The sequence below is a fragment of the Cyprinus carpio genome, chromosome B10 (genome assembly GCF_018340385.1).
Source record: "Cyprinus carpio isolate SPL01 chromosome B10, ASM1834038v1, whole genome shotgun sequence".
Lineage (NCBI taxonomy): Eukaryota > Metazoa > Chordata > Actinopteri > Cypriniformes > Cyprinidae > Cyprinus > Cyprinus carpio.
The window spans coordinates 24,480,789-24,491,520 of NC_056606.1; the positions used below are offsets into that span (position 1 = coordinate 24,480,789).

Sequence of the window (10,732 nt, forward strand, 5' to 3'; positions counted from 1 at the left end):
AATACAGGCTTCTAGTTGCTCAGCTGTCTTAGGTCTTCTTTGTCGCATCTTCCTCTTTATGATGCACCAAATGTTTTCTATGGTGAAAGATCTGGACTGCAGGCTGGCCATTTCAGTACCCGGATCCTTCTACGCAGCCATGATGTTGTAATCGATGCAGTATGTGGTCTGGCATTGTCATGATGGAAAATGCAAGGTCTTCCCTGAAAGAGACGAGGTCTGGATGGGAGCATATGTTGTTCTAGAACTTGGATATACCTTTCAGCATTGATGGTGCCTTTCCAGATGTGTAAGCTGCCCATGAGCCCATGTTTTCCTGAGCCCATGTTGTGATTTCCATTGCAGTAGCATTCCTGTATGTGATGCAGTGCCGTCTAAGGGCCTGAAGATCACGGGCATCCAGTATGGTTTTCCTGCCTTGACCCTTACACACAGAGATTGTTCCAGATTCTCTGAATCTTTGGATGATATTATGCACTGTAGATGATGATAACTTCAAACTCTTTGCAATTTTTCTCTGAGAAACTCCTTTCTGATACGGCTCCACTATTTTTCGCCGCAGCATTGGGGAAATTGGTGATCCTCTGCACATCTTGATTTCTGAGAGACACTGCCACTCTGAGAGGCTCTTTTTATACCCAATCATGTTGCCAATTGACCTAACAAGTTGCAAATTGGTCCTCCAGCTGTTTCTTATATGTACATTTAACTTTTCCGGCCTCTTATTGCTACCTGTCCCAACTTTTTTGGAATGTGTAGGCTCTCATGAAATCCAAAATGAGCCAATATTTGGCATGACATTTCAAAATGTCTCGCTTTCAACATTTGATATGTTATCTATATTCTATTGTGAATAAAATATAAGCTTATGAGATTTGTAAATTATTCCATTCCTTTTTTACTCACAATTTGTACAGTGTCCCAACTTTTTTGGAATCGAGTTTGTATTTTGTAAATGTCCTACTGTAAATATATCAAAACTTAATTTTTGATTAGTAATATGCATTGCTAAGAACTTCATTTAAACAACTTTAAAGATGATTTTCTCAATATTTAGATTTTTTTGCACCCTCAGATTCCAGATTTTCAAATAGTTGTATCTCAGACAAATATTGTCCTCCTAACAAACCACACATCAATGGAGAGATTATTTATTCAGCTTTGATGTAAATGATGATGTATGAATCTCTATGAAACGGTGTTGCCGCTGCACGTTCATACAGTATTCGAGACTTCTGTAAGCTGCTGTGTGAACGGGATATTTCCAGACTCACAGCTGTAAGTCAGTGCGGTTGTCAGTGTGAACGTAGCCTAAGTGACAAAAGGTTTTAAAAAGTAATAAAATAAATAAAAAATCTAAAATAAAATAACACACACACATAGGCCTAATTAATGTATTTTATGAATAGTTTTGCACAAACAAATTGTTCTTTTTTTTTTTATGTTTCAGCGGCTGATGTCAGGTTTCTCTGTAATAATGAACTGTGTTTTCCTGCTCATTGAAATAAAGATAAAGACATGAAGTCTCGCAGGGACTTGCTGCAGTGTTTTAATGAAACGCGGTTGTCATGACAGCATGACGTCAAACTGCTCTAATGACTGCCCTTTATTACATTACAGGGAAAAGCCCAATAAAACTGTGTGTGTGTGTGTGTTTGTGTGCGTGTGTGTGTGTGTGTGTGTGTGTCTCTGTGTGTTTGTGTTCAGTGTGTGTGTGTGTGTGTGTACTTGGGCAAAATGTCCTCACTTACATTGTGAAATACTTTGCCAACCCACTAGTGAGGCAGTTTACTGCTCCTCACGAATAGTTGAACAGGCTTTAAATCATTCAAATCATGTGTTTGCTGTAAATCTAGTGCTCTGCAGATGTCTCTGTGATGGGTGAGCTGATGGAAAATATCATTAACTTGATACAAAACAATGCAAGTCTATGCAGCTAAGATATGCCAAACAAATGTGTGTGTGTGTGTGTGTGTGTGTGTGTGTGTGTGTGTGTGTGTGTGTGTGTGTTGAGATTCCAACAAAAAAGTGAGTGTGTGTGTGTGTGTGTGTGTGTGTGTGTGTGAGTGTCTGTGTGTGTGTCTGTCTGTCTATCTGTGTGTGTACACGTTTTTTTTTTTTTTTTGTGCCTGTGAGTGTGTGAGTGAGTGAGTGTGAGATTCCAACATAAATGTGTCTGTGTGTGTGTGTGTGTGTGTGTGTGTCTGTCTGTCTGTCTGTGTGTGTGTGTGTGTGTGTGTGTGTGTGTGTCTTTGTGTGTGTGTGTGTGTGTGTGTGTGTGTGTGTGTGTGTGTGTGTGTGTGTCTGTGTGTCAGCGTGTGTGTGTGTGTGTGTGTGTGTGTGTGTGTGTGTTCTCATTTTTTCATGATTGCTTATGTTTATGCATTCTTTGGTGTGTGTGTGTGTGTGTGTGTGTGTGTGTGTGTGTGTGTCTGCTTCTAGGAATGACGCTCATATATTAATGACACACAGGCACAGTGAGTTTGAACCAGATCTGTCTGACTCAGAATCACTCATGAGTCATTCTTATGTACAGTAGAGTACAGTAGAGACAGCTGTGTGTATTTTGTGTGTTGACTGTACAGTTATTAATTGAGGGATAGTTCACCCAAAAATACACATCTATTTACTCTCATGTTATTTCAAAACTGTATGACTTGTACAGAATTTAACACAGAAGAAGATCAATTGAAGAATACTAGACCTCATTGACTTTTAAAATACATTTTTCAAAATATCTTGTTTTATGTTCCACAGAAAATCTGTGTCCCTGCAGCACAGAAGCAGTCATAAGTATCACAGTTGTATTTGTAGCAATAGACAACAATACATTGTATGAGTCACAATTATACATTTCTCTTTTATGACAAAAATCATTAGGATATTAAGATCATGTTCATGAAGATATTTAGTAAATTTCCTACTGTAAATATATCAAAACTTAATTTTTGATTAGTAATATGCATTGCTAAGAACTTCATTTGAACAACTTTAAAGATGATTTTCTCAATATTTAGATTTTTTTGCTCCCTCAGATTCCAGATTTTCAAATAGTTGTATCTCAGACAAATATTTTATTTTATTCAGAAGATGTATCAATTAAAAAAGTGATCAAAAAGAATATTTTTGGTGCAGGGTCATACACTACATGAGGGAGAATGAGTGATGACAGAATGATAATTATTGAGTGAACGTCTTAATGCAGTTTTAAAAATAGAAAACTCAATAAACATCATTAGGTAATAAATCATAGATTGTACTGTACATAGAAGCAGATATGAGCCCATAGTACGAAAGCAACGGGTTTAATTGCACGTTAAGTGTTTATTCCTCCCACAGAAATCTGCTAGGAAAACTCTTAATGTGGCTTAATGAACTAAAACAGTGTTTCTAAATGACCAGACTCAGTAACACGGTATTAATGAAACATATTATGTGCAGATGAGTCCAAAATAAGAATGCAACGCGTTAAGCATTTTACTCCCATCAGGAAAATTTCAAGTGAAAATACACCTTTAGTAGGTTTAAAGAGTTTAGAAGAACAGATAACCCGGAGTGAAGCACCGTGTGAAAAGCTGTAAGCTACAGAACTGGTTACTGAACAGATAATGATCAGTTTACTCAGAATTTACTCATTCTGTTATTGTTTGGTAATAAATCATCTCCTGTGATGTTTGTAACTCACCGGAGCACACACACACACACACACACACACACACACACACACACACACACACACTCAGAGAGAAAACGGCTCCACACATCGTCATTTAAAGAGAATTTATTTGTTGATTTTCACAGTTACTAAACTGCTGGCAGCGTGTTCATGATATAAAGATGCACGTCTGGACAGATTCTCAAGCACACACAGATCCTGCTCAACATGTTTCCACCGGTGTGAAGATCACTGTGACATTCAGCACAAACACCGCTGCTTTGATTAATAAAGAGACTCTCTTAAAAACACTTGAACGGATCAATAAAACTTCATATTCATCTGCAAAATAGACCTCCTCTGAAGAGCAACTGTACATAGAGAACAATCAAATACACATATACAAACACAAGCACACAGTGATGAATAACCACATGCATTCTGTATAAACTATGATAATAATAATAATAATAATAATAATAATACTCTGGCATCTCTGAAGGAACGCAGATGTAGAGTGAAGAAGAAGTCAGGAGTAAACACACAGCATCGATGTACAGTCACACAGCTGTTCTGATCCTGAAAGACGTTCCCGTGAGATCCTCGTCTTTCAGTTCAGCGTCTGCTAAACGCCCGAAGGTCAACATGAACATTCAGACGTGAAAGCCCTGAGCGAAACAAACCCCTCCACAGACCAGCTATACTCCAGTAAACACAGAAGATCAGCGCTTTCTGCTCAAACTCACAAAATAGACAGGAATATCAGGAGAACACTAAATCAATATGAACTCGCTCGCTGCCAGCGTGTTTGGAAAAGTTGCCAGCCACCAGTGTTCTTGCTGATATTCAATAAAGTTTCATGACCTCCAGAATATTTTGTTTTATTAATATCTGAACATGCATCAGACCCTCTACATTCAAACAAAAACACAGTTTTATTCCAGCTTCAAGCATTGTTTTTATCAACACTTGTATGTAGGTAGGTTTCATAAAAAGAGCAAAAAGCTGAGAAAATCACATTTGTATCAAACACTACATCTGGATCATATTCAGTGATATTATCAAAGTGAAGCTGCAGTAATGTCTCCCAAAGCTTCACAGTCCTTTAACACTTTCTGGATCCACACTTCCCTCGCTAGCATCAGGCTGTTTTCATTTATACGCCGTTAGTGTTGATGATCACATTATTTTTCATATGTATATGCTGACACATGAGATGCTCGTTTCTGTGCCTTCATGGTCTGTGTTTTTGACGAGCGGCAACCTCCCGCTCTCTCTCGTGAAGCCAATAAGGAAGTGACTAAAACTGTAATTCATCGACTGGCCGCTTGAGGCTGGCTGCAGAAGGGAGTCAGTCCCATAGACTCCCCATGTTAAAATGCCCAACTTTACAGCAGCAAAAAAACATGTTTACAGCCTGGTTCAAAAAATGATTTTGGTCTATATTGCTAATTTTGCCCTTCATCGAGCTAGTGAGGGGGGGATTTTTTTTTATAACTCATCCGTTTAAATTCTATTAAGCCTTAAAGTTCTGCATAATTAAGGGCGTGGCCACTTGAGTGACAGGTGGATTGCCGCTGCTGACACTGCCATCGAGCTAGGTGGGCGTGGCTTCAGCAACCAGCTCCCGCCTTTTTGCCCATTTTCGATTTTCCGGGAGAGTCGCGCGGTGACGCGCTGCCAAGATGGTGACGGCCCGCTCTGCACACTTTGAGCTTCAAAACCGATATTGAGTAGTCTATGGGTGACGTCACGGACACTACGTCCATATTTTTTTACAGTCTATGGTTTTTGATCGAGTGATTCTAGACTCATTCAGGAGATGTGTAACAGCGCCCCCTAGTGTATAACAGTGAAAACATGGAACATTCAGTGTTTGGCAGGGAAAGAGTTAAAACAAAGTTCAGAGTGACTGTTAATGATGCTCAGGGTCTCTGTTAGAAAAGCCACCAGATGCGATTCAAACCTGAAAATGCGGTTCTCAATAAATTGATCGATCAGAAACTCTCCGCTGCAACAATCAGAGAGAAGGAAATCCCCGCCGTGTGCTCAGAAAATAAAGGCTCTTCCGTCTCCCGGTGCATCTCCATCCTCACGGGAATCGTCTGGTTCAGTGAACAGTGTCAGAAGATCAGACCCAGTGTTTAAAGAGTTTAACGCTCGGCTGACTGAAGAAGCGTGCGTCGACCGAACCGGCCGCTCTCCGCAAACAGAGACCTCCGCTGAGGTCTGGACGTGACGCAGGTTTGCCGCCGCCGCGTCAGTCCTCGGTGTCCGGCTGCACTCCCAGCATGCCGTGCAGCTCGTCCACCGTGTATCCCAGCAGGTTCTGCAGGTCGCAGACGAAGCGGTACACGTAGCGCTTCCCTGACGTCTTGTGGATGATGTTCTTGTCGTAGTAGTAGCGCAGGCCTCGGCTCAGCTTCTCGTAGTTCATCTTGGGCTTGTTCTTCCTCTTCCCCCAGCGGCGCGCCACCTGACGCACAAGAACAGCGAGCTTACATCACACCACCATGAAACATCTAGACGCTAAAGCGGTTTCGGCTCGGGTCCTCACCTCGTCGGGGTCGGTGAGCTTGAACTCCCAGCCGTCTCCGGTCCAGCTGATGATGCTCTGACAGCTCGTGTCCGTCAGCAGCTCCAGCAGGAACTGCCACAGCTGGATGGGGCCACTTCCTGTTCAGCACCAATGATATACAGTTTAAGCATCAAGCTTTCGGATTCATACTTTAGTTATATATTTGCATCAGGGTTTAATTTGCTAAACTGCAACAGCAGGCATTTAGAGTTACAGAACTTCACTGTTTTTGATATAGTAAATAAAAGTTTTGAATGAACAACAATTTATAGATTTTTACACTAATACAGCCCTAAAAAGTTAGGAAATTTCACTATTTTACCATTACATTTTGTAATAATTATTCATGACAATTTATATTTTAAATAGATATTCATTATTAATAAATGTGCATTGATAGGATGAATAAATATGCATTTTTAAGCAGGTTAGAATAATAAATATGGATATGTATTATTAATAAAATTGAGTATGTATTATTTGCATCAATGTATGCTTTAGATACAAGCTAGAATAATAAATGTGATTTTTTTATTATTAATAAATATGAATATTCCTATCATTGTATACTTTAAACAGGAGTTAAAATAATACATCTGGATATTTATTATGAATAAATATTAATTATTCATAGCAATGCATATTTTAAATAGTGATTAAAATAATAAATTAGAATTACTTTTACTAAACATGAATATTTATTCATATCTAAATCTAAATTTGTATAATTATTAAATACAAATATTTATTATTATTATTATTATTATTGCATATTTTCAATTGCGACAGATTAATAAATCAAATCTTTTTTGTGATTAATATATATATATATATATATATATATATATATATATATATATATATATATATATATATATATATATATATATATATATTATTACCAATGAATACTTTAAATATGGTCAGAAGAATAAGTCAGAATTTTTATTATTAACAAATTTGAATATTAATTCATTTCATGCATTTGAAATGGGGGTTAGAATAATGCATCTGATTATTATTAAATATTAATATTTGTTTTTATAGCAATGCATATTTTAAACCAATGCATAATTTCACTTATTTTTATAATGCAATAATAACAAAATAGCAGTTTTAGTTGGACCCCTAAAGCCCAGCGCAAAAATGCTCTCAAACTGATAAGCATCCAACATTTCTTCTTCCAAAACTGTTGTGATAAATTGTTGAGCGTCAGCTACTGTTTTTTTGTAAGTTTCACCCATATTCACTGCAAATGAGCTTTGTTTCCACAGAAGTCAGCATTAGCTGCATGAAGGAGACGCACCGGTGAATCCGGCGAGCACAGCGGCAGGGATGACGGCTTTGCCCTGCTCCAGCGGCTCGTTCCTCTCCTGGACGTAGTCTTTGAAGGACAGGCCCTGTTTGCCAAGGCCCAGCGGAGCCACACCGAGCTCCTCCTCGAAGCTGTCGTAGGACGGGACGCGCTGGACATCAGCGAGGGACGAGTGGCTGCCCCAGGAGCGGAGGACACTCTCAGAGCCATCCACACTCTCCACACTCTCCACCGACGACACTGTGAGGAACACATCAATCTCAATCACACACTTAACCCATTTAACCCCAGCACTCACAGCACTGACTGCAAGTATAGTAAAAAAAAAAAAATTTTATAATAGTAATAATAACCGTAGAATGTGATGAAATTGTTTAAAATGGATTAATAACTGATACATAAGAATTTTGATGACTGCAGAAATAAATTTAATTTCAGTATACACATTATAATTCCACCGGTCACAATTCTGATTTTTGTTCATGGTATTCAGCAGCAAATAAATGTTTTGCACAAAGAGACACAATAAATATGCTTGATATCTAAATGTTTGACTTCATTATTTTTAACCACATTGGAACTGAAACTGAGAACCGATAAGAATTGGAATTGATCAAATTCAAACGATCCCCAACCCTAGATGAGGAGCTGAGGCGTGAGATCTGACCTGCTGCTTTACTCTCTCGACTGCTGCAGCTGATGCTGACCGTGCTGAGCTGAGGTCTGGGGTACATGGAGAGCTCCTGACCAAACGCCAGCAGACCAGACTCCTCAGACGTCTCGAAGAGCTCCCGCAGGAGACTGCCCCGGGAATCAGGAACCTTCAGAGAACACTCCTCCAAACCGAGACCTACACACACACACACACACACACACACACACGATCAGACTTTGTTCTGAACGGTACTACAGCTCAATAAAGAGTTTACTAACACAAACACTAGGACTGATGTGAAGACGTGAATCGGATTCAGTCCAGAAATCAGTGCGCGCGAACGAAGGTGTGAATCGGATTCAGTCCAGAAATCTCGGATTCAGTCCAGAAATCAGTGCGCGCGAACGAAGGCGTGAATCGGATTCAGTCCAGAAATCAGTGCAAGCGAACGAAGGTGTGAATCGGATTCAGTCCAGAAATCTCGGATTCAGTCCAGAAATCAGTGCGCGCGAACGAAGGCGTGAATCGGATTCAGTCCAGAAATCAGTGCGAGCGAAGAAGGCGTGAATCGGATTCAGTCCAGAAATCTCGGATTCAGTCCAGAAATCAGTGCGCGCGAACGAAGGCGTGAATCGGATTCAGTCCAGAAATCTCGGATTCAGTCCAGAAATCAGTGCGCGCGAACGAAGGCGTGAATTGGATTCAGTCCAGAAATCTCGGATTCAGTCCAGAAATCAGTGCGCGCGAACGAAGGGGTGAATCGGATTCAGTCCAGAAATCAGTGCGCGCGAACGAAGGCGTGAATCATATTCAGTCCAGAAATCTCGGATTCAGTCCAGAAATCAGTGCGCGCGAACGAAGGCGTGAATCGGATTCAGTCCAGAAATCAGTGCGCGCGAACGAAGGCGTGAATCGGATTCAGTCCAGAAATCAGTGCGCGCAAAACGAAGGCATGAATCGGATTCAGGCCAAGAAATCAGTGCGCGCGAACGAAAGCGTGAATCAGATTTAGTCCAGAAATCTCGGATTCAGTCCAGAAATCAGTGCGCGCGAACGAAGGCGTGAATTGGATTCAGTCCAGAAATCTCGGATTCAGTCCAGAAATCAGTGTGCGCGAACGAAGGCGTGAATCAGATTCAGTCCAGAAATCTCGGATTCAGTCCAGAAATCAGTGTGCGCGAACGAAGGCGTGAATCAGATTCAGTCCAGAAATCAGTGCACGCAAAACGAAGGCGTGAATCGGATTCAGTCCAGAAATCAGTGCGCGCGAACGAAGGCGTGAATCAGATTCAGTCCAGAAATCAGTGTGTGAACGAAGACGTGAATCGGATTCAGTCCAGAAATCAGTGCACGCAAAACGAAGGCGTGAATCGGATTCAGTCCAGAAATCAGTGCGCGTGAACGAAGGCGTGAATCAGATTCAGTCCAGAAATCTCGGATTCAGTCCAGAAATCAGTGTGCGTGAACGAAGGCGTGAATCAGATTCAGTCCAGAAATCAGTGTGCGCGAACGAAGGTGTGAATCAGATTCAGTCCAGAAATCAGTGTGTGAACGAAGACGTGAATCGGATTCAGTTCAGAAATCAGTGCGTGCAAACGCTCCAGTGAATAGACTTACTGCCGGAGCTGCTGCTGGTCCAGCTGCACTCAGACGAGCGACTTAAGACTTTGGCCTCGTCATCCTCCTGACAGGCTGCGGGAGAAAAGCACATCGAATCAAACATGAGCTTGAGCATTACAATCACTAATGAAAGTCTGAGACTGGAGTCCTCCGTTACCTCTCATCATCTGCTCCAGATGCTCCCACAGGATATCACCCACGAAATCCGGAGCCAGATCCAGGAATCCGTCCTTTCCCAGGTCGCACAGCTCCTGTCCGCTCATGTCAAACTTGAAGAAGCTGATGTTGGTCAGACTGAACTCTCCGGACGCCCAGTACAGCCACTGCAGGACGTGCTGCTTCGTCCACTTGCGCGGGTCTGCGGGACAGAGAGAGCGTTAAGAACACGTCCGTCCTCAAAACAAACAGCAGAGATGAGCAGAGACTCACTGTTGGAGATCCCACAGACACGCTGCACCTTGGAGAAGCCGTTAAAGCTGTCCTTCAGCGCCTGACTGACCACAGCTTTACTGCAGGGCGTCAGCAGAGGAACCGAGCACACGCCGGCATCTGAAACACACGTGAGATCTGTGTCAGCTCACACACACTCAGAGAGTTTCACTGGCAAACACTGAGCATTAAGAGCTGAAAAACCTCACGGCTGTTTGAGAGTGAATCAAAGTTTTGAATCCACAACAATTCATTGATTTTTCAACTAATACAGCCATAAAAATGTCAAAATTTCACTATTTTTACCATTTAAATTTGGTAATAAATATTCACATCAATGCATGTTTCAAATAAGTATTTATTATTGACAAAACATTATATGAATATGATATTCATATTGGTATTCATGTTTATTCATATCAATGCATATTTTAAATAAAGATTATAATAAGTCTGAATTTTCATTATTCACAAATATGA

The 10,732-nt window shown here is 40.8% G+C and overlaps 1 protein-coding gene across 1 annotated transcript in view; it reads right to left on the reverse strand.

The window, feature by feature from the left end:
* Positions 1–5,426: 5,426 nt before the first annotated feature.
* Positions 5,427–10,732, reverse strand: part of ets2 (v-ets avian erythroblastosis virus E26 oncogene homolog 2) — a 7,085-nt gene continuing 1,779 nt past the window's right edge. The window contains exons 4-10 of the mRNA XM_042733347.1: positions 10,253–10,372; positions 9,981–10,181; positions 9,821–9,895; positions 8,216–8,398; positions 7,540–7,788; positions 6,213–6,331; positions 5,427–6,131 (exon numbers count right to left, since the gene is read on the reverse strand). Of these exons, the coding sequence (XP_042589281.1) occupies positions 5,916–6,131; positions 6,213–6,331; positions 7,540–7,788; positions 8,216–8,398; positions 9,821–9,895; positions 9,981–10,181; positions 10,253–10,372 (1,163 nt within the window). The 3' untranslated portion in view covers positions 5,427–5,915. The remainder of the gene's footprint in view (positions 6,132–6,212; positions 6,332–7,539; positions 7,789–8,215; positions 8,399–9,820; positions 9,896–9,980; positions 10,182–10,252; positions 10,373–10,732) is intronic.